The 23,989-nt window shown below is 50.0% G+C and overlaps 1 protein-coding gene across 5 annotated transcripts in view; it reads right to left on the bottom strand.

The window, feature by feature from the left end:
- Sfxn5 (sideroflexin 5) overlaps positions 1 to 23,989 on the bottom strand; it is a 116,896-nt gene that overhangs the window by 11,231 nt on the left and 81,676 nt on the right. For 3 of the 5 annotated variants that reach the window (XM_040737321.1, XM_040737320.1, XM_040737322.1), the window contains exons 11-13: positions 13,628 to 13,743; positions 11,525 to 11,610; positions 5,729 to 5,846 (exon numbers count right to left, since the gene is read on the bottom strand). In XM_040737321.1, the coding sequence (XP_040593255.1) occupies positions 5,729 to 5,846; positions 11,525 to 11,610; positions 13,628 to 13,743 (320 nt within the window). The remainder of the gene's footprint in view (positions 1 to 5,728; positions 5,847 to 11,524; positions 11,611 to 13,627; positions 13,744 to 23,989) is intronic. The other 2 variants (XM_040737323.1, XM_040737324.1) reach the window with 2 other exon arrangements.

Genomic DNA, 23,989 nt, shown 5'->3' with positions numbered 1-23,989 from the left:
GCCTCAGCAGCCACATCCTTCCAGCCACAGTTTAAATGCTGGTGCCTGCTCCTCCTCTGCAGCCCTGCCCTACATAGCTGGGAGGACAGGGCCCGGGGACTACAAGGAAGGCATGCTCCCCCGTAGGCTAAGGGCCTTGCCCAGACTCCTCTTGGCACCTTTCAGCTACACTAAGAGGGCACGCTCACGCTGCGCCAAAGGCAGGCGCCTACGGATCAGCATGGGACTTTGGGTAGCGTAGCTGCCATCCTTCTGATTCAAGCACCTGCCTCTTATTGTCACTTCCAGGTTCCTACAGGGCAGAGCCTGGAAGAAACTGAATTCTAATATTTGCCTCTCAACTGGGGTCCTAACTGGGGCCATATAGGGCTCAAGCTGGGAAAAAGCCAATCAGAGGGCAGAAGGGAGGTCCAAGGCTGCAGGATGACCCCAGACAACAATCCTTCCACACACCTAGAGACAGGGCTGAGCCTCCCTTGTCGCCCCACCCCCCACCCCCACTGGTCCCCAGACAAGCCCCGCCTCCTTCTGTGGACACATTTCAACCTCACAAAATCGGCTAATTATTGACAGTTGGTGAAGAGGAGATTTCACTTTTTCCTCCTGTTAAACTGCTCCTAATTAGCTCCCTGTCACCAAGCCTGCGCCCGCCCGCTGCAGTCCCCCGTTCACAGCGCCTCATTAACCTTTCGCTCCTCTCCTGCCGCCTGCCAACAAGATGAGGACAAAACCAGATTGTGGAACAATAGCTCCGCTTGTACAGCAGCCCCTTTCCCTAGCCCCCTAGCTCTCCAGGGAGCAGAGGGGGAGGGGAGAGCCTGGATATGGGAGAGTCCCAGAGGACTCAAGGAATTAAGAAAGACAGAGGCAAGGGTGACAGAGGCTTGGCCAGGGCACTGCTTCTTGCTCCCTGGGAGACCTGAGGTTCATTAAACTGCTGGGTTGGAAACATTCCCAGGTAGAGAACACCGGCTGTCAGAATAGGAAGGGTATTCTCCATTGCCCAATCCAGACTCCAGTTACAGCCAAGCCCATGGACCCAAAGATTGGACTCTGGATGTTCCCCCAGGAGAGTCTACGCCACAGTGTACATGCAGACGGGGCAGAGTGATAGAGGTGACCACGTCTGCCTTGTTCAGAGGTCTAATGTTCACAATGGACAGGGCCTGAAAGGCCACCCAAAATCAGGACCTTTTCAACCACGGAGCCCTCCACAACCTCCCTCAGGGGCCTTAGAGAAAGCCACAGCTCAGCACCGGACCTTACCTCCATCGTAACTGCCACCCTCGCATGACTTTATTTCAGCATTTTTTGAGACAAGGTCTCATGTAGCCCAAACTGGGTTCAAACTCATTGTGTAGCCAAGGATGGCTTTGAATCCCTGATCCTTTAGGCTCAGGTGTATGATATCAAACTCAGTTTTACTCTACTTGCTTGTTTTGTTTTTTTCAGACCCAGGATCCCCCTGTGTGAACCTAGCTGGCCTATAACTTGCTATGTAAATGAGGCTGGCCTTGAATTTGTGGGGATACCCCTCCTTCTGCTTCCCAAGGACAGGTTTGAGTCACCACACCCAGGGACATTTAATTACTAACTTTGTTTTCAATACCACAACACATGTTCTGGTGATTAGAAGCCATGAGAAGACTGTCCCAGTCATAAGGGAGTAGCCTAGTCTTCATAGGAGGCCATGGGGCAGAGACTTATTCTAGGGATACTACTGTCTAGCCAATGTTCCACTATACCCATACCCTGCAGGTCAAGAAAAGATCCTATTCTCCCTGTCCAGTCAGTGAGTTTGAGGGTCAGCAGGAGCTTGGACCTAGTTCTCATACCCAAGTTCAGAGTTTATTCCAGATCCTACCCATTGGCCTCCTAGATACCTCCACCCTGTCCAGTTCTGTGTTAGAAAACAAAGAGATACCCCCACAGAAGGTCCCTGTAGATATGAAGGAGGTCTAGAGGAGGGCAGTTTTGTTCTACTGATAAATAAGCAGCATGCAGTCTGAGGCACATGCTTGATCCCTCTTCTCACAGCAAGGTGTGGGCAGGCTGGAGAGTGTGACGGGACCCTGTCTGGGCAAGCTGACTCTCTTATGACCAACATGGACCATGGACAACATGCTTAACCTTTAGCTGCCTCAGTGGCCTCATTTGTAAGCAGGAAAACATTCTTTGCTGTGCCCATCTCAAAGCTCCCTCCCCTCTTCCCTTGTCCTCATCCTTGGCTCTCCCTGTGGGTTCCCTCCCCACCTCTAGTTAAGCTCGACCTTTCTTTCTCCTCCTTCATTCCCTTCAGTGCACCAAATGAGAGGATCCATATTGGGCACAAGACACCCAAGACCAAGTTCTCAGCACAAAGGAGATTATTTGCCCCACAGGGACAGAGGGCAGGGGATAAGACACAAAAGTGGGCGATAGAGGACAGGGATAAGGGAAAGGGACCAAGGGCAGGGGAAGGCATGCTTGTCCCAGAGGGACAAAGGACTGCCTGGATAGAGAGGAGACAGACCTGGCACATAGGGAAGTGGCAGTTTATGAGGACAAAAGGGGAAACCCTGTGTTAGGATGAGGGGTTTAATTTTGATTGGGCGTCTTAATTAGGGAAGCCAAAAGGGGCCCTTTGATAGCTGGACCTTGGCGGTCAGTCTCAGAAGGAGGAGGAAGTGGCCAAATAAAGGAATGGACATTATTTTCTAGCTTTAGGAATGTAATCTAATGGTTTTTAGCAAGGCAGAGGGGATGGGGGAAGGGCAAGGCCTGACACAGCCATGTCTGCCATACTCCGGCTAGCTAGAGTCCCTCCACCAAAGGTTCTGTGACTCCAGCCAAATCTCTCCCCAGAGCTGTCAATGACCTCTGGCCCGGTAACATCTCTTGATACTTAACTATACTTGAAGACCTTAAAATACAAGGCAGGCAGAGACCTAACATGTGACCTCAAGTCAAGGTAGCTATAATTACTATTTGCAAGTTGACCTTGATGCCATTTCAATAAGCATAAACACTCATTTGAAAAGAGCAAAGCTCTCTTCCATGCATGGAAGGGGAAATGGAAGTTCTTCCTCAAGTTCTGGGGTTACAGAGTCAGCCACCACACCAGTCACAGCAAGCTAGTCATCCTAGGCACCGGTTCCTGAACTTGGTCTCCAAGTCTCCTAGTTAATTAATTAGTACTTCAGCGATTACTTCTGTTGACAGCCTTGGTGATTTTTGGCAAGGTTGGGTCAACTCAAGCAAGTCCAGACTCATATGGCGAATTCCCCTGGCTTCTGGGATGTGAGACATGATCCCTGTACTGCAAAAGCAGCACCTCGTTAGAATTAATTGAGAGGGTGAAGGAAGGAGTGAGGGCCTCCCAACCAATTGGCTGATGGTGCCTTGGGTTGCAGACAGGCCTTGAATACTATAATATCTGGGTTGGCCTGAACCCTGCTGGGGAAGGCACAGCTGAGCAGGGAGTTCTAAAGAGCATGTTACTGCCCTCCCTTCTGAAGGACAAAGACCTCATACAATTCCTCCCAACCTATAAGAGGTTTGGGTTGTGGTAAGACAAATTAGGCTAGACATCCAGAAGCACTAATGCCCACATTTATTTTAGCAGGCAAGGGGGACAGAAGATTCTGGTCCTTGAGTAGAGAGCCTCTTGAAGCAACTGACTAGACCCCTCTCTGTACTGGGGTATGACCTCCAGAGTGTCCCCTCATATCAACACTGGCTTCTGCGACTGAGGACTGGTTCCATCCATGGCTATTCTCAGCCCGGTTTTCCAACAAAGCCTGGAAGATGATACATGGGGATGACACTTTCCAGCTAGGACAGCTTCTGATCTGGTGACCTGGGTCTCTGTGTTGGATCCTCTCTCCACAGGCAGAGATTCCAGCACAATGGTGCCCCAGAGACCTCAGAGTAACCCCTGCCCCATCTCCAGGGCTTATAGGTGCCTACAGCCCTGGGCTCCATTGGGGATTCCCAGACTCAGCTTTCCTAGGGTTGGAAGAGACCTGAGGGCACAAGGAACTGCAGGCCAGGTTTCCAACCTTGAGTGTCCCAAACTTCAAGGCTTAGGAGAGATAGTGACTCCAGCTTCTACACTAAGGCCTTGGGCTTCACTAAACCCCTGTTGCCACTTTGCCACAGGAACCCTGGCTTTCCCTCCATCCTCCATTTGGGCAACTGCTTGATGCAGGGCCTGTCCTAAAATCACTCATTCAGAAGTGGCCCTCTCTAGCCACAGTCTCAGCTGCTCTAAGCAGAGGTTGTTCTTTGCTTCTAACTTGTCATCACCTGTGCTCTCCATCGACAACTGCATCTGCTATCTGCGCCCCTGCTCCACCTGTGCCATGAACACAGGGCTCGCCCCTGCCAAGGCTGGTCCCTTGCTCTATGCACTAGTCCTTTTGTCTCTTCATGGACTTTGCCTCTCCCCTGAAATCCTTTGTTCTCTCCTGGTGTTTCCATTTTGCATGCATACAGGATTTCTTCCCCTCCATTTTCAAAAACAAATAAAAGCTCTAGAGGTCTGTTGCAGCTCCCCACCACCAAGCCACACACTCCACCAATGGGGATACGGTTTGCTTTTATAGTTAAGGACAAGGGGCACTCTCTAACCTCAGTGAGCCTGCCTCAGCCCTTGCCTGGTGGCCTCCATCCTGTCCCTGTGGCCGGAGACACTGGTCCACAGGCTCCTCCCACCCACAGGTCTGACTGACTCAACTCTCTGCCCTGCCTCAACCCTCCCCTCTTCGCATCTCCATCTTGTGACAACATGACTACATCTTCCTTCTGGTTTCAAAACCAGAAAGCCAGGCAAACACCCTGCAGGCTCCCTTCTCCTCCCACCACACGCAGTTCTTCACGAAAATCCCGAGGAAGCGGCTGCCCCACCCTCACAATGGCCCCACTTCTCAATGCCCACTGCCAACAGCCTGGTCCAAGACGCCATCATCTCTCACTGGACGCCCGCCACAGCTTCCTGATGGTTGCCTCTCCAGAGCTCCAACTCAGCTTCAAGAAGCAGCCATGGAGACCATCCGTTCACAATCAAGAATTCTTTGTGCAACCCTTTGGATGCCATCTCCCCTGCTTCAGCCTCCAAGTTCCCAGTACCACTCGGGACCTCCGGCTTTACCTGCCTTACCTCATCTCTCCCCACTATTGCTCACGGGACAGACTTCATTCAGGTATCAAATGTCACGCGCTGACTTACCTCAGAACCCTGACCCTATCCTGAGTGTCCCCAAAGCCCCTGCTCAGTGGGCCAACTCCAATCCAGCTTCCAGGCCCCAGGGAAGCCCCTCTGCCCTTCAGGTTTGCTCTGCTACCTCAATTTCTACCACCCTAGCCTTCCTTGAACTTTATTTGCTACTCTACAAAACCCTCATGTTGCTGCTTGAGAAAGGTCTAAGCCTGGGCCAGTCTCATTCCTTGTTTTCCTTTATTTATGTATTATCGTTATTATTTAAGAAAAATCTCACTCTGTAGCTTAGGCTGTTCTCCAACGACTTTGTAGCTCAGGTTGGCCTGAGACTCACAGCAGTCCTCCTGCCTCATTTCCTCCACCCCACACAGACATCACCTAAAAAGTTGGGATTACAGACATGAACCGTCACACCTGGCTTCCTTCATGGTTCTCACCACAGAGCCTGGCTCAATACTGGCAGTCAGTACCAGTTAAGTCTTTGTTAATAAACGACTCCTCCCTGCCCTGCCCTTTATCCCCACTGACCTCTGACATCTGCGGGAAAAGGCTGATGGCCAGTGGCAGGGCCAGGCCGAAGGCTGCCAGGCACACGAGGCTCTGCACAGGCAGGAGTAGGCGCGGGCGTGCCTGCAAGAGAGCTGTCCTGTGGAGAGAAGGAGGGTCACTCACATGAGGTGCATGGCCTGGGCTGGGTGCCTATGAGCTGCCAAGCTGGGCCCCATGCTCCCTCAGGGCCCGGGGAAGCAGGTCCTACAGCCCAGTGCTTCTCTAGCTAAGTAGAAAAGTGGGCACTCACTATCTTTGGGGATTTCACTAGTTACTTTCTCCACACCCAGCTATGAAGAACACGCCTGGACCCAGCAAGGAACCCTCGGCCACTTAAATTATAATCAAATTCTTACAGTGGGACACCCATCTAGACCTGGGGCAGCGGGGAGCAGAAGAGACTGTCACCCTGGCTCCTGGAGAAACATGTAAGCATGTGAGATGGCCTTTAGATGTACTCAACAGCAGGGAAACTCCAGTATGTGCCATCCAGGGAGAAGACACAGAATACACTTGTGGGTAAACACACATGTGCATACCCAAACGCATGCACTTGATCAGGGAGAGGAACTGAAGACATCCCATTGACTGCCTCTTTCATTCAAGAGCCATGGGAAGAGCAGACACGGCTAAGGGTAACTCTCCAGGCAGCTGCCCGGAGGACTCTTGTGGTAACTATTACCCTGAGCTGCTCCTAGCCCCTCCACTCCCTAGGGCAGATTTTGGGGGGGAGTGATTTCTGAACAGGAGAGAAGTGTGAAAAACCTCCCTTCAAGTGTGCAGAGTTTGAATGAGTTCTTTGGACGGAGTGGGGACCACCCCAGCTGACGAGCACCTACCTATTCACCACACTTAACAGAAAACACTATTTGGCAAGATCTATGGCATTCTACCCATGAAGACCTGGCAATTCCAGCAGGATGAATACCTGGATCATCTGCCAGAGATATCAAGTGGGCAGTAAACCTGACCTCAGTGGCCACAGCAGTGACCTCACATGGCCAGCCCCAGTGACAGATTATAAACAGGATCTTACCCCTCCCTAACTGGAGCAGCCTGGGCCCAGTCTTAGAGGAGAGGCCCTTGCTGTACACAGTCTAGATCTTAAGTGTCTTCAAATTGCCACACATTAAAGGTTTGAAACTAAGAGCTAGGGTCCAGGGGGAGGTCTTCGGTTCACTGAGGTGGGTGCCCTTCAGAAGCATAAAGAATTTCCAGTCCCTCTCATACTCCCTTTTTCACTCTATAAAGGAACCAGGTTGCTCTGCCACCTATTCATGCCGTGTTGGTCACCTATTCACGCCGTGTTGGCCTGTAGCCCCAGGGCTAACGCTGGATGTCAGAGAGCCAAAATAAATGTTTTCTAAGTTATCTCAGATATTTGTTCCAATTAAGGGGAAACTGACTAACTGACCCTCCCTTTGGGTCAGGGTCCCAGTGTTGGGGACAGGCAAACCCCTTCACCCTTCCCTTCTGGGGCAAACTCAAGAATACGTGGCCCCCAGCAGGCAGCACAATTGAGAGGCAGTTCTCAGACCTGTAGTGCATACTGGAATGTTCTAGTTAAAAGTGTCAATTCCCAGGGGCTCTTGATTCCATGGGACCCTCCTTCAGCTGGCATTAGACCCAGGAACTGGCATTCATGAAGCTACAGATCACACTTTGGAGAGGCGGCTGCCTTTCCATGTTCGCACTCAGGTGTTACCAGGACCCAACTGCTTATCCACTCTAGGCAAATCCAAAGGTCAGCCAGCTCAGCAGCAGGTAGGTGTGCAGCATCTTAGCTGGTACTGCCGTTATCTGCACAGAGGATGGGAATCCTGGCAGGTGGATTCTCCTCTTGCCCTCTTGACTGGCCTGGACTCCACGCTTTTTGTGGATGCTGGATAAAGGCTAAAGGCTACGTGCAATTACTGGGGGTTGGGGTAGGGGGTCTTCCAAGGAATAAGAGGAGCAAGACAAAGGTGCTGAAACCAAGCTCAACTCCCAGAGGAACAGCATCTCATTATCCCTCCAGTCTATGTTAGCCCAAGGCCTCACAGGCTTCCCCTGGAGTCACAGGGGTTGGAATGAGGCCAAGACCAGTCCTGTGAAGCTTGCAGCTCTGGCCAACCTCTCATGTCTGGGACTCACTCAGGGCTGTCTTCTTGGTTCTGTAGCAATTCTCAGTGGGTGGGTGTAGGGTTCCTGGAGGCAGAGCCCTAAGGGTCACCTAGAGCAGGGAAGGGAGACAGGTCCTCTAGGACTTCCTGGAAGTAATGTTGGACAAACTCCCATCCATGGAGGTTGTGACCTTGACTTCTCTCAAGGGAAGCTGGCTTAAGTTCTTTGCTGGCAAGTGGGTCCAGGGAGCCCCAGGGCTGCAACCTTTGGGGAAGCCTGGGGAGTCTGTTCCAGAGCCCCCAAGAGAAAACACAGCAGGAAGGGGGAGGGGAGAAGAGGGAAATGGCAGGCAGGGATTGGAAAGGCAGCTGGGGGAGTTAAAATATGCAGATGGAGAGATGTGCGAATGCCTGGAAAAAGGAAAGACCCGGATCACAGGCAGCTAAGGAGCTGGGGGAGCGGACTCAGGGATCCACCATGGGTGGGGCCAGGACCTCCAGCCAGCTTCCACCCACCCAGGTACACTCCTCCAATGTATCCTGAGCCAGGGTTGCAGGACTTGGGGAGAAACTATAGCCCTTCTGTCCCTACATTGGCACCTGTCTCCGCAATGATGGATTACATCTGTGGGCCCCCCAGCCCTGGATCTGAACCCAGCTTGCTGGCTGATAGGGGCTTCAGGGAAGGTATGGAGTATGGGGTCTGGGTAGGGGAGGAGAGAGGATGCTTCCAGCATATGTGGAGGTCCCTCTACTTGGAACTTCAGACTTCTTTTGATCCCAGGGCCAGAGACAATGGAGCACACACTTCTTTCCCTCTGTCTAATCCTAGCTGGAGGCTCAGGCTCCAGACCCCAGTGCTCCTGCCAGAGAGGATAGACTGAGGCCAGAGGCAAGCGGGGCGGGTCCCACCCGACTGCCACACAACAGCTGGTCCCCCCCCCCATTGCTGTGCATTCCTTCAGCACTTGCTGAGCAGCCCTACTTTGCGCTCCATTAATTTGCAAGTCTGCTTTGTAAGTGTGCTTTTGTCTTTCCGCCCTGGCCATCCAGACTTCCCCACACAACCTGGCTACAGAGGGCGGGGTGCCCCTCCCAGGAGCCCTGAAATCTTGCACCAAAGAACTCCGGACAGCACAGCTGCCCACCCTACAGGAAAGAGATGCCGGATGGTGCCAGATGCCAAGCCTGGAAGAGCAAGAAGACAACAGAGTCCTCATTTTCTATGTGGGAAACTGAGGCTGGAAAAGCTTCAGTGCCCTGCCTTTCCTGTCACCCAGTCCCTTGGTTTTATAGTGTGAGAGATCAATAAACCTTTGTGTGTACAAACTGGGTCTTATCCATCTTAATATCCCCGAGGGAACCAGGACCGGACTCTTCTCCCTCAAAATCACCCTGGGAACCCCCAGAAAGAATCAACTATTTAGTAAGCTTCATGGAGTACCAGACTACTGACTTATTACCCCACCCTGGGGCTTCCTTGGCACCTGGGATGAGGCAGGCCATGCAGTGCTCTAGACACTAGGCTAGGGAGGGTTCAGAGCCAAAATAATCCCCATGCCACCTCCCATAACTTCTAAAACTAATGTAAACCAACAAAGCAACCCTCCTTCAACGCTTTACAAACTCAGTTCCTATGCAAACTGGGAAGGTGGCATGGGTCATGTTCCTCTCCAGAAAATTCATGGCAAAGGATGAGCCTCTGGCTGGCCTTGGCTGAACCAGCTGTCTACCTGCTCCTGCATGCACCTGTCAGGTACCTGTGAACGGTGCTGGGTGCTGAGGGTGCTCAGACAGAGGAGGGTAGGAGCAGCTCCTGCTGTCTGCAATGGGTTAGCCTAACTTATCCCAACAAGCCACGTTCTCTCAGGCCATAAAACCCAGAGCGAAGGGCTTCTGGGTTCCTAGCTGCTTTGTAACACTTGTCTGGGCAAATGAGACTCCATTCTCCCTCAGCAGCTTTTCCTGAGCCTTAGTTTTCAGCAAATCCTACGCTTGGCTGGCCTTCGCTGGCTTCCAATGTCCTTTGATGCCTGTGTGTATAAGAAAATGTCTCTACCTAATCTGCCAGGTGAGGGCTCTGTCCCACCAGACTTGCACAAGAGACAGGTGACTAACCAGTATTCCGTGAGCACCCTCCATGCTTCCCCACTCCACTGAGGAAAACTGTACCCTCTTCACCTGCTCCTGCTCTACAAGTCTGTACTTGCAGTCACTGGTATTTGGGGACAGCCTCAGCTCAGGAGAGGGCTATATACAAGGCCAGGAATACAAAGGATTGCTCTCCTCAAATCTACTTTTGGTCTTGTTTATTTGTTGTAAGTTTCATGCTAAGTTGACTTTTTTTCTCCTTCCCTTCCCTTTCCTCTCCTCCTCTCCCCTTCCCTTCCTCCTTTCTTAATGTGTTTTTAAGCAAGGTCTCATATTTTAGCCTAGGCTGGAACTCACTATGTAGTCCAGGCTACCTTCAAACTTACAGCAATCCTTCTGCTTCAGCCTTCTGAGTTCCAGATGAACAGTTTTTAATCTCAGTGCTCACACAGGGGCTCTGCCCATTTCTGGGACTGGAGGGCCTCTCTGATGGGCACACAGAACCCTCATCTGTTTGCCCCAAAGGGCATGTTCTCCTTCACGCATGCTGGATCCTAGAGGGTCTCCGCAAGCCAGGTGACCAAGACCCAGGCGTGGCCACCTGCTCACCAGCACACGCATGCACCAGACACGCTCTGTGCCTCCCTCCACCCAGGGCCCTTCCCTGCCCCTCCCCAGACCTTCCAGGCCTCCATATGCAGGTGGACCCTGGTTCTTCCCTCCTTCCCTGTTCAGCCTTTTCCCAGCTGCACTCTAGCCTTCACCATCCTACAAATAAGTACGGAAGCCCTCTATATTATTATTGTAGTGCTCGCTGTATTATGCGAACAGTGACATGACAAACAGTTGTCCTTTGATCTTCCTCTGAGGGAGCCAAGGAGATTATTATTGTTCCAGTTTTTCTTTATTGTAAGTAATTTATTGGCTTTTTTTAAAGACAGGTGGCTTTGAACTCACAGAGATCCATATGCCTCTGTTTCCTAAGTGCTTGGGATAAAGGCACCTGCCACCACTTCCAGCCCACTTCTTTGCTTCTTTGTTCATTTTTTGGAGACAAGTTCTTAACAATGTAGCCCAGGCTGGCTAGAATTCATTGTGTATCCCATGTTATCTCAAACTCATGGCAATTCTGCCTCATCTTCTGAATGACAAGAGTGAGCCACGGTCAGGCTACTGTTGTAGTTGTAAGTAGAGACTCAGTGAGGCTGAACATCTAGGTTTCCTATCTCAGACTATCTCCACAGTAGGCTGGGCCTGCTTACTAACAGCGTGTGTGTGTGCATGCACACACACTTACACTCACAGGGTCACACGGGTTCCTACCAAAAGCACCAGCTATTCTGCCCCCTCCACCAAGGCAGAACCATGCTTATGCACGGGTGCCCTGGAGGCATTGGGCACCAGCCAGTTTGCATGGGAAAAGTCATGAGTTTCAACACCACTGTCCAGTACAGCAGAAGACAGAGTGGGTGCTTTCTAACCCCAGGAACACACCAGGTAGGTTGCCATGGCTCCCCTACCTTTGCCTCCGGTCCCATAGGTCAGTCCCCAGTATCCCCTCTGTTCCCACAGCCTGACTTACTTCTCCAGCATGGACATGACGATCGGGGGAAGCACCAGGATGGGCATAGGCAGGACCACACGTGTCAGTGCTGTCTCCAGCAGGGCCTGAGGATGGGGACAGGCTGGGGTGAGAGGGGGGCTAGGGGCTGGGAACAGCCACCAGGGAAGCAAATCCCACCCGGAATCTGAGGTGTGTGCACTGCTGTTCAGCACATCTGGCAGCCCTGGCTCACAGCAGTGCACACAGAGCTGGATTGCAGATACCAGACAACACTGCCCCACCCTCACCCACAAGTGTTTGAAAAGAGCAGACTCTCTACATGGGGGAGGGGTGGTAGAGGACAGCCTCCCCAGCCTGGGTGAGCAGAGATCCGAGTTGGGAGAACAGAACACAGAGGGCCTAAGATAGTGTCAAAACAGAGCCAGAACAAATTACTGGGCCTACAAAGCCAGGGGGCTCCCAAGCTGGCTGAAGCTGGGGGTTACTTTTTAAAACTGCACCCCTTAAAGACAAACATCTATAAGACCTTTTGTCTTCTGACTCTAAGTCTTTTTTATTTTTCTTTGAATAGCCAAGGCTGGCCCTGAACTATGTAGCTGAGGATTCTCGACCTAGAGTTCTCTTGCCTTCCCCTCCTGCGTGCTGAGATTACATGCCTGAGCCAGCACCCCTGGATTTTGTGTATGCTCGGTAAGGATTCTGTTAACTGAGCTACATCCCCCAGCCCTGATGAGCCTCAGTGAGAAAAGGTCAGCTTTGTAAGAGGCATGAGCTTTGGCTGGTCATTCTCAGGATCCAGTGGGGACGGGGACTCCTGCAGAACCCTGGGAGGCATAGTGTAAGGACTAGCTAAGTGGCAATGTGTGTTTGGACAGACACTACCGAGTCCCTTTGACTAAAGGTTCCTGTCCTTAGAGGAATGTTCAGGAATGGCTCACAGCTCACAGATCTCCAAGTCTCTCCAAGGAGATGTCTCTCAAGCAAGGTTGAAAGAAGTCTGGGGCTACAAGGGAGCTGGGTGACCTACCTAGAGGGCTTTTGGGAAGGGTTGTCACCTCTGTTCTCCTCACAGGGCACTCTGAAAGGATGGGGTTGGGATAGAGTAGGAGCCTGAGGGTAGATTCTCTCTGATGATGGACTGGGGGCTGGTTTCTCCCTGAAACTTGATCCTTCTATAGCCATCTTCAGGAAGGGACAAGAGAGGGTCTTTTCAGGCCCCAGAGCAGCTGGGGGAAGGTGTAAAGGCCTAGAGCCAGGGCAGGAAACAGTGTAGTGCTGGCATGGCATCCATCCCTGGCCCCTTACAGGCTCTAGATGGGCCCTGACTTCCCTGAGCTGGATGAAGAAGGAAGAGAAGATCAGAGGCTTGTCAGTAAGGTCCTGTGTATAGGGTACCATCTCGGTCTCCACGTGATGAGCCACAGAGACTGGAACATTGTGATGTTTTATCCCCTCACAGCTGACCCCTTGTTACATTCCCACAAAGCACAGGCTAGAACCCAGGACAGTAGGACAAATCACCAACCATCATCAACGGAAGCCTGAGGAAGCACAAGACTGTGTGTGTGTGTGTGTGTGTGTGTGTGTGTGTGTGTGTGTGTGTGTGTATGAAAAATACAGTGGGCAGGGCTACTGAAGAGGGCCTTACAAGGAACCATTTGCAGGGGTGACAGCATCCTGACCCCCCAGCACTCACTCTCCAGCAAGATGGCAGCCACATACCACTGACTACAGCTTTCCATTCACAAGCCACGGGGATGTGAAGGCCTAGGGCATGGAGAGAAAGCCCTGGGGAGGCTCCTCTGCCCTCTCCAATTAACACCTCCTCAGAGGAGCTGTGCCCTGAGGGGCTGGGACAAAGAAATGGGGACATTTCACAGTGGAGACTAGAGGAGGGGGGATGCTGAAGAGCAGGGAAGAACTATCCAGAACAAGCCTGACTGAGAACAGACTCTGAGGCCCAGGGCTCACACAGACAGGCACTGGGGACTGGAAGGAGGAGGAGGAGACACCTAAAGAACCAAGCCACGGTTCTGTGACCAGAAGATCTCAAGGAATGCACAGGCTATGTACGAGAACACCAATCCATTCTTGGCAGGGCGTAGCCCTTGGGAAACCCACATGTCTGGCTGCGATCTTTGAGGAGCCCACGAGGTTGCCATCAGCATCCAGGACATCAATCCCTTCCTCTAGCTCCCCATACCGCATCAGGACCACGTTGCAGATATTGGCACTGGCTGGGGAGAGAGGAATACAGAGAGGTGTAGTGAGACATGGATGGCTTCCTACATGGTTCCACCCTCCAGCCCCCAAGAGTTCTGTGAAAGCAGAAAGGTGGAGTAGTCTGCTGTGCTTGTTTTTTTTTTTTTTTTTTTTTTTTTCCTTTTCCCAGACAGGGTTTTTCTGTGTAGCTTCGTAGACCAGGCTGGCCTCACACTCACAGAGGTCCATCTGCCTCTGCCTCCCAAGTGCTGGGATTAAAGGCGTGCGCCACCACCTCCTGACTCTCTGTTGTGCTTTTAACCAAGACCCTTGGACACTCCAGAAGTATAGACCAAAAGTAATAGGTGGAAATGGTGAAGGCTTTGGGGGCTGCCACCTATAGAGGGCGCTGCTCACCTCTTCTGGGGAGGGTCTCTAGGCAGGGAAGCAGATGTGCACCCTGAAAGGTCTCTGTCCCTGAGATGTGTCCCCATGGGGCCTGATGTTCCACCACCAGCAGCTCAGTCCCAGGGGCCCTAATATGCTTTTAAATGCCACTTCCCATATTTAGTCCCTCATGTCTCACTGGAGCAAACCAAGAGATTTCCATCCACAACAGCAGGTGACAGAGCAGACCGCTGGGCTCACCCAGCATCGCCCCCTCATCATATAAACAGAACACAAGCTCAGAGAGCGATGGTGACTTAACTGAGGTCACACGGCAAAGGGGGACAGAGTGGAAAGGCCGTGGTGCCTGAGTGTTAGGTACCCAGAGACGTGGGGGGGGAGGGGCAGGGAGTCAGGGGAGCAAATGGAGAGCAGAGTGTGTCATGTAGCCATACCTCTCCCTTGTCTCAACTGAGCTCCTGGGGACCTATGGCCGAGAAGGTGTCCCTGGATCCTTAGATAAGCTGTAGATGACGGTGGTTGGTACGGCTACCCTGCTCCTTAACTGGGACTCACAGGCCAGGCCCGGGCTCACGGTGCTGTACAGATATAGATCTGGCTTGAAGTCCTCCAGCCCTGCTTCATGATGGAAATGGGGAGACTTGGGGGTGGTAGGTGGGTGGTGGGAAATGTGGGGGGGACAAATGCAGAGCCTGCCTGCTCCACTCCTCCCCCCAAAGCGCCTTGCTGTGTTTAAAGTTTTAATTTTTGCTAATTAATGTCAATTAATTTTGTATAATGAGTGTTTAATTTTGGGGAGTGTGTGAGCCTGGGAGCGACTGCAGTTCTGGGCTGTGAACGCTGATTAGCATCAACACCTGCTGCTTCCCCCTCTCCAGTGGGGGGGCACCCGGGTTTGGGGAGCTGGAGGGTGGTGGGGGCTCAGTGGGCACGTGGAGTGGGAGGGAGTCCACAGATGCTCCCGGGACCTAAGCCAATGGCGGGGGAGCCCAGCAGTGCAGGGTGCTCACAGCTGGGGCCAGGGTTCTGCAGGTGAGGGCTGGTGTGGGACCAGGATCTCTAGCCTCATTCTCCTCCTGCGATCGAGCAGGGAGGTGGAATACGCGGAGGCAAAGACCAGGAGGCACTGCAGTCTTTGGAGAGGGAGAGCGGGAGAGCAAGCAAGCTCTGAAATGTATTTCGAGCACATATGCTATCTTTGAGCGTCTCCACTGTTTCTACACGATGCTCATCAACGCTCACCACGGCAGACCTTCTGCGGCAAGAACTCAAGCCTCACGGCTCCTGTCCCCACAATAGGCACGTTTACCTGTCTAAGCAGTGTCTTTCAATCAGGGGCAACGTAGGGAGACTTTTTTTTAATTATTGTGGTTTGGGGGTTGGGGTGGGGGTGTTACGGGCACATGGCTGGTAGAGACCGCTGAGGCTTTGAGACACAGTTTCTGTGGAGCTACACTAGAATGCAGTTCCTACAACAAGCTATTACCCGGCCCCAAATGTCAGTAACGTTCTGATAGAGACACTCACACCCTGGTTTGAGACAGGGTCTCCCCATGTGGCCCAGGCCATCCTCAAACTGTCAGTTCTCTTACCTCGGCTTCCCAAGTGCAGGTCCCCAATGTCTGAGAACACCTGAACCCCATCCAAAGACAATTAGGAAGGTGTTCTGAGGTAAAGACTTGGGACAGCCAGGAAAGCCATGGAAGATGGGCATGGTGCCTGAGTTTGGGAACATCCAAGCTTGGGGTTCATTCATGGCTTTGTTTCTCTCTCTGCTCACTCCCAAAGGTGAGCTCCTAATAGACACAGAATGCCCAGGACCCAAATAGGCCTCTTAGGGTGGTCTTCGGAAGCCGCTCCTGGCCTCTGTTGAGGTCAGGCCCTCTGTGGCCACGGGGATACTCCGAAACCCCTTTGGCCCTTGGGTTGCCAGGTCTTGAGTTCTCAGAAGACATGAGAACATCACTGAGTGGGAAAGTGGGCTTTTCTGCCTGAGAGGATCAACTCTTACCCTCAAGTATACCTTTTACCTCTGCAAACACCACTGTTCCTGTCCCCAACCTTGAGACAGTGAGCACTGTCCCCCCTGCTGGGCATTCTCAGTACTGCACTTGGGGCCTGCAGGAAACTCTCAGGCCCCAGGCAACATTCACACTGAATGCCAGCCTCTGCATCCACCAGGGAGGCCTATGAGAGAGGGTAGGCAGGCAGGCCTCGAAGTAGTGGTGGGCCAGCCCCTGGAGCAGGGGTGAACTCACTTTCTCGCCACAGTTTCCAGATGTGGGTGTAAGGACAGCAGTACAGGGAAGGACCTTACCTCAAACACAGAATCCAAGTGAGACCAAAAAAAAAAAAAAAAAAGGCATGACTAGGAGTGATGATGTGGACCTGAGGTGTTAGCACTCCAGAGGGAAGAAGAGGCAGGAGGATTGTAAATTCAAATTCATCCTCAGCTACAAAGTGAGTTCCAAGTCAGCCTGGGCCCCCACCCTAATCACAAAATAAAGTGAAACTCCTTTTGTCCCCTCAGCCTCTCCAGGATGCCACTGCAAACAAAAGCTGCCCGGATGGAAAAAAAAAGACGCCCAATATCAAAGTAAGAGCAGACACCAGCCCCAGCCAGGGCCAGCGTTCTCTGAGGTAGCTGGCTGTGCAGGTGGCAGGTGCCTTGCAATCTTTCCTGTGGACCCAACTGTAGCTGTCTAGGTACAACCAGCCCTTGTAGTAATTGTCCCCAGCAACAAGCAAGGACGAATGCCCCATGCAGGGACGGCACATTTACCACCTCATTGGGCTGCTTGATTCTGCCATTCCCCAGACCTTCCTAGGTCTCTCTTATACCACTCCTGAGAGGAGAGGAGAGAGAGAGAAAGAGAGAGAGAGAGAGAGAGAGCCAGAGACACAGAGACAGAGAGAGAGGAGAGAGAGAGGAGTCAGAGACACAGAGACAGAGACACAGATACAGAGACAGAGACACAGACACAGAGACAGACAGAGAGGAGAGAGAGACAGAGACACAGAGACAGACAGAGAGGAGAGAGAGACAGAGACAGAGAGACAGAGAGAGAGTCAGAGACACAGAGAGAGAGGAAGAGAGAGAGAGAGTCAGAGACACAGAGAGAGAGGAAGAGAGAGAGAGAGAGTCAGAGACACAGAGACAGAGAGAGAGGAAGAGTCAGAGAGAAAGTCAGAGACACAGAGACAAACAGAGAGGAGAGAGAGACAGAGACAGAGAGACAGAGAGAATATGCATGGGTCTCCCTCTTGACACACCAACAGATCTACCATCGACAATATCAGCAGGTTAATTAAGCAGTCTATTAGCGATAATGTTACAAAAACTGGCACATTTTCAACTCAGATCGACACCATTCAAGACTCAGGCATGACTGACATTGGAGCAGCAATACTAGGAGACATCCTGAAATGGGGGGAGGGCAAAAACACGCTCTTGCCTGCTGCAGATGTTCCTTCATGGAGCCACGGCCATGCAAACCCGTGCAGATGGGGAAGAGCTGATTAAGCAGCATCCAGAGGAAAGGGACAGTGTGAGAAACAGAAAGGGAGGGAAAGTATGAGCCCACCTCTGAGCCTGCAGGGACAGACAGGAGATCAGCGGGCCTTGGGCAAGCAGCACACACCTGTGTAAGAAACGGACTGTTGGGAAGGCAGGTGCACCAACCCACACAGGAGGAGGACTGCCCGGACACTCACGAAAGCCTAGGCCACCGACTTGGGGAAAATGTGATCCCATAACTCTTCAACTCTGAGATGCATTTTTTCAACATCTTAATATCCTAAAAATTGTGACGTGTGAGGCTGGGAAGATGGTGCAGTTCATATCGTGCTTGCTGTGCAAATACAAGGACCTGACTTCAATCCCCAGAACCCATGTAAAAAGCTAGGTGTGGTGGTACATGCCCAAAATCCCAGTGCTGGGGAGGCGGAAACAGGAGAATGCCTAAGGAAGGCTGGCTGGCCAGCCTCATTAGCCTACTAGACAAGCACTAGGTGTCAGTGAGGGACCTGATTCAAAAAGCAAGGGATGGGCAAGTGAGATAGTTCAGAGGGTAAAGGCACTTGCCACCAAAGCTGACAACCTGAGTTCTGTCCCCTGTCCTACAAGTTGTCCACTGACTTCCCCACACAGGTGCAATGGCACATGAGTGTACAACACGCATGCACACACACACAACACACAATCATAATGGCTGTCAGGGTGCAAGGGAACTTTACCTGCTACCCAAGACAACTGACAGGGCCCATGTGAATTTAACCACGGGTAGAAAGATCACTTCATTCAGTTGTCACCTCAGCCGACCACAGCAATCCACACAGAACTTGCGCTCAAACTTAGACTCCTAATTGTTGCCTGAAACATCTTTTTTAAAACTTACACTATAATGGTGCACGGACACGAAAAGTTATTGTACATGCAGAAGATCGTCTGCCAGATACCAGGCAATGCAATTAAAGGCAGTAGAAATTGCCAAACCATAGATAGCTACCCTAAAGAAATGCTCGCCCATATGCACAAAGAGACATTTACAAGGGTGCTAATTATAGCGCTGTTTGTAAGGAGCAAATAATTAGAAACAAGCTAAATGTCCACCATTAGGGGGAACTCACACTGGACTCTCTCCAAAACAAATCACAACATGAAGAACACTATCGAGAGCAGACAGGTGACTGTGTCAAGTCCTGTCATTGATAGAGCTAAGGGCATGTGTGTGCAAACGTACAGGTAATGTTTTGGAAGGCACCTGTCTCCCAGAGTGCCCAATGGAGGGAAGAATGCAATCTGAGACTTGCGGCCCGTTTCGAGAGATTTCTATATATTTTCTCACTAAATGCTTCTATATTATTTAAATTGTAAAATGGGGATGCAATCATGGCTTATTTACCTAAAAACTAATCTTAGAAATACAAGTCTCCAGGTGTAATAGTGTATGCTTTAATCTCAGCACTTGGGAGGCAGAGGCAGAGGCAGGAGCATCTCTGTGAGCTTCAGGCCAACCTGATCTATGTGACGAGTTCCAGGCCAGCCAGGGCTACATAGTGAAACCCTGTCTCACATAGAAAAACAAAAAAATTATTAAAATTTTAATTGAAAAAGGAAATATGGAAGTTAAGATCTATTTTTACTCCATATTATGAGTGAGAAGCTGGGGAAACACACTGATTAAATATAATAAACAAAAGTCTACTTATATGGAGGTGAAGGTGACTGACTCCCAAGGAGCTATTCCACCCCCCAAAATTAACTGAGGCTTTCCCTTGCCAGTGATTACAGAGACATGAGACCCAAACCCTAGCTAGGGGGGAGTGTCTTTGGGGGTGCTGTGAAGGATCTCCTCCCATCTGAGGGTTAACAAAGCAGAGTGAGAGCCCCTTGTTCTCTCTGCACGGTCAGGTTGGGATGTGATGCCCGGAGCTGCTGCTGCCACCGTGAAGATGAGAGGTCTAGTCTGAAGACAAAGCCCACCAGACAGGCGCAAAGATGGAGCAGGGCAGCAGGGTGCAATGTCAGCTGAGACTCACTCAGCAAGTTCTCTGATTATTTAAGCCACTTTGTTGATTTTGGCCTCCGAAATCCATACAGAATAAGAGCTTTAAATTTTATTAAAAACAGGAGCTGGGGAACTACTCAACTGACCACTTGTTTGTCATGTGGGACCTGAGTTCCAGCCCAGAACTCAAGTATAAAGCTGAGCATGAGTGCTGTGACCCTGTGACCTCAACGCTGAGGAAACAGAAACAGGTGGATCCCTGGGGCTTGCCACCCAGCTAGCCAGGTAGCCTAGCTGGTGAGTTCCAGGCCAGTTCTCAAACGAGAGAGAGAAAAAGGGAGGACGCTAGAGAGTTGGCCCAGTGGTTGTGAGTTCTGCTCTTGCAGAGGATCTTGGTTCAGTTCCAGCACACACATTTTCTTAGGTTACAACCACCTGTTACTCCAACTCCAGCAGATCCAACATGCCGCCACCTCTGCCAGCACTGCTCACGTTACAGTGTACATGTGTTAGGGCTCAGGGTTTCTACTGCTGTGGAGAGACACCATGACCAAGGCAACTCTTATACAAGAAAGCATTTAACTAGGGGCTGGCTTACAGTTTCAGAGTTAGTCCATTATCATCATGGTGGGGACATGGCTGTGCACACACAGGGGCTGGAGCAGTAGCTGAGTGCTACATCTAGATCCACAGGCAGGCAGGGAAGGAGAGACAGAGACACCGGGTCTGGTATGCACTTTAGAAACCTCAAAGCCCACTCCCAGTGACACCTCCTCCAACAAGGCCACACTTACTCCAACAGGTCACACCTCTTGATCCTTCCAAACAGTTCATAAACTGGGAGGCCAAGCGTGCACATACATGAGCCCTGTGGGGACCATTCTTATTCAAAGCAACACACACACACACACACACACACACACACACACACACACAGATAATATACAAAGAAAAAAGTGGGTGGTGTCCAAGGAAGGATACTTGAGGCTGACTTCTGGCCTCCACATATATGCACTCGCACACGCACAAACACACACACATTAAGAAAAAGATCCAGTGGTCAAAATCGCAGAAAATGTAAGTCTAAGAGTTTTATGAAATGAAATATAAAAAAACCTGATAAACATGAACTCAGTCTTATGAATAGTCAAAGACAGACTTCTGAATCTAAGAAAAAAAATCAATTTGCAAGAGCTCTTTATATTTTGGAAACTAATCCTCATTGGTCAAATGGTTTGCAAATGGCTGCTGCTGGACTGTGGCCTGGTCCTCCCACTTTGTGGATGCTATCGTCTGTCACACGTTTAATATGTCCTCAAATAAGCAATCCTTCCCTTCTCCCAGTACTTTCCGTGTCATTAAGAAACTCTGTCATTGTTCATCTATATTTCCTTGAAAAAAATTTAAATGTTTATTTTTCACATTTAGGTCTTTAATTTGCCTTGGAATTTATTTTTCTGTATGAAGTTCAGATCACCTCATTTCTTCTATCTGAAGACCAGAATGTTGAATAAAGAAAATTCTCCACTGTGCCAGGAATTAAAAGGAAAAATAAGTCAATGAAAATGAGAAACAGCAGCTGGGCATGAGAATATAATCTTAGCATCATGAGACAGAGGCAGGAAGATCAGCAGAAGCCCAGCCTGGGCTACACAGCTGCACAAACAAAACAAAACAAAACAAAACAAAACAAAACAAAACAAAACAAAAAAACAACAACAAGGATGGGCTGGGAGGGCGGCTCAGAGGTGAAGAGCACTCTGCTTTTACAGAGACCCGAATTTGGTTCCTAGCATCTATGTCAGATGCCTCACAAATGCCTCATACTCTGGGGGATCCAACACTCACTTCTGGCCTCTGCAGGCACCTGCTCACACGAACGAGCGCGAATGCAACCACACACACACACACACACACACACACACACAATTAAAAATAAAAAGTAAACCTTACAGAACTGAAGTGTGAATGTACATGTACACATGAGAAGAGACTATTTGTGATGGACACGAAATTTAAAAGCTTGGTAATACTGAATGTTGAGATACTCAAGAGGACACGGGACTGGGGAACAGAAATCCAGACCTTGTGGATCTGAAAAAAACTGCATTCTGTCTGGCAAGAGCCTACAAAGCCAGAAACACTCCCTTCCTAGCACACCCTTTTCATTTCTAGCTGCAGCTCCTGGATTCTCAGCACAGCCATGCTGCTGCAGTATGAGGTAGGGTTCAGATCTGTGCCTCGGTTTTCAAGCTCCCTGGGCAGACATGAGGCAGATGAGGGGTTTCAAAGCCTAGCCCAGAAAAAGCCCATTCCTGTACACATGGATGTGTGTTCATAGGATTATCTGCACAACTGTACAAAGAGAAAGGAAACAGTCCCAAATTATCAACTATGGACGGTCACACTGTAGGCCCCAGATGGCATCCAAAATGGATGTACGTGCATTAACCCAGAAAAAAACCCTCAAAACCATAGTGGAAAGCAAGCTTCTGAAAAACAAGGATAGGGTGGGGAGATGGCTCAGAGGTTTAGTAAAGGCATTCATTATCAAGCCAGACCACTAGAGTTCAATTCCCAGGACCCACATAGTGAGAATCAATGTCTGAAAGATGTCTACCAACCTCTGAGTGTGTGTGCACAGCCACAAACACATACAAACACACAGAAAGCAAGACAGAGACACAGAGAAACAGAGCAGGACTAAAATGGAAAAAAAAAAAGACAGTGTGGTGATTTGAATGAGAATGCCCCCTTAAGTTCATGATTGAGTACTTGGTTCCCAGTTAGTAGAACTGTTTGGGAAGGATTAGGAAGTGTGGCCTTGTTGAAGGAGGTGTGTCACGGCAGGGGAAGTGGGCTTTGAGGTATAAAAAACACATTTTAAAAGGACACTGCCATTCCTCGTGTTCTCTGTTTCTTGCTTGCTGCTTGGCACGTGAGCTCTCAGCTGTTCCTGCTGTCATGCCTTTGTTGTCATCGTGGACTAACACTGAAGCCATCAAACACTTTCTTTTATAAGTCATCTTGGTCTTGGTGCTTTATCATAGCAATAGAATAGCAACTAATACAGACACGCTGTGATACAGTTCACATCAAATTTTTAAATGCACAAATAGGACTGGAATGGTTCAGTCAATAAAGTATCTGCTGCTTAAGTGTTAAGATGAGCTTGATCCCCAGAACCCATGTTAAAAAATCTCTATGGGGTTGTTTGTGCTGTAACCCCAGTACTGGAGAGACAGGGACAGAAGGACCCTGGAGCTCCCTGGACAGCACACACACACACAACCCAGATGTGTGCATGGTACACAAGCGCATTCATGTGTGCACCCACAATTCATAAACAGTAGAAGTGCTCATTTATGGAACATACACGTGTCTTGGGATCTACAAATCCGAATGAGCACGGCCCACTGGTGGCAGGCCAGCAGCTTCTTTGGAGAGGTCACCATCAAGAAGATGAGGGACACAAGGGCTTCGAGTGTATCTAACCTTTTCCGTTACCTCAATTAATTTTCTTTGTATTTGAAATATTTCATAATTTATTATCCATTCACTTACCTTTAATGTTTTAAGACAGAATCTTGCTATATCACCCAGGATATCCTATAATTTGAACCATAGCCCAAGCTGGCCTCAGACTCATGATCCTCTTGGCTTTGCCAAGCTAGGATTATAGGTGTGGACTATGGTGCCAGGCTACAGTATTTCAAAACTGAAAAACAGACAAAAACTGTCATGGAAAGAAATCACTGTGGCTAGATTCTATTGAAAGGGGCAACGTCCAATCCTATGACTTTCGTGGCAAGATTTCCAAAATTTGCCAGGTATAGTAGTATATTCCTATAATTCCAGTACCCGGGAATCAAAAGTATCAGAAAGTTCTAGGTTCTTCCCATTTTAATAGTGACTTCAAGGTCAGCATGGACTGAGAGACCCTGCCTCCTTGTGAGGATAGCATGTTTATTTGATCCCACTACACTTGATTATATTTAAATGAATACAATAAATAAGCAACATTTATACACTTTTGCTGTTGTTTTTGTTTTGAGACAGTCTCATGTAGCCCAGGCTGGTTTGCTCTGTAGCCAAGGATGCCCCTGTAGTCTCTAATCTTCCTGCCTCCACCTTCCTATTCCTGGGATATAAGCAGACATTAACCAATCTAATTTGATTGTAAACTTTTATCTGTTTGCTTGATTTTGGAAGGGTTATGGACAAACTTGTGTCTGGAAACAGAATTTACTTTATGCATTAGCTGTATATTATCAGGAAAAGTAGTCTTTTTCATATAAACAAGCCAATACTGTAGTAGCAACAGAAAGCAGCTACCATCTTTAGCTCCAGACAGACTTGGTCA

The sequence above is a fragment of the Mesocricetus auratus genome, unplaced genomic scaffold, assembly GCF_017639785.1.
Source record: "Mesocricetus auratus isolate SY011 unplaced genomic scaffold, BCM_Maur_2.0 Super-Scaffold_100676, whole genome shotgun sequence".
Taxonomy (NCBI): Eukaryota; Metazoa; Chordata; class Mammalia; order Rodentia; family Cricetidae; genus Mesocricetus; species Mesocricetus auratus.
Note: the sequence above shows the minus strand (reverse complement) of the source record. Positions and strands in the feature narration are given on the sequence as shown.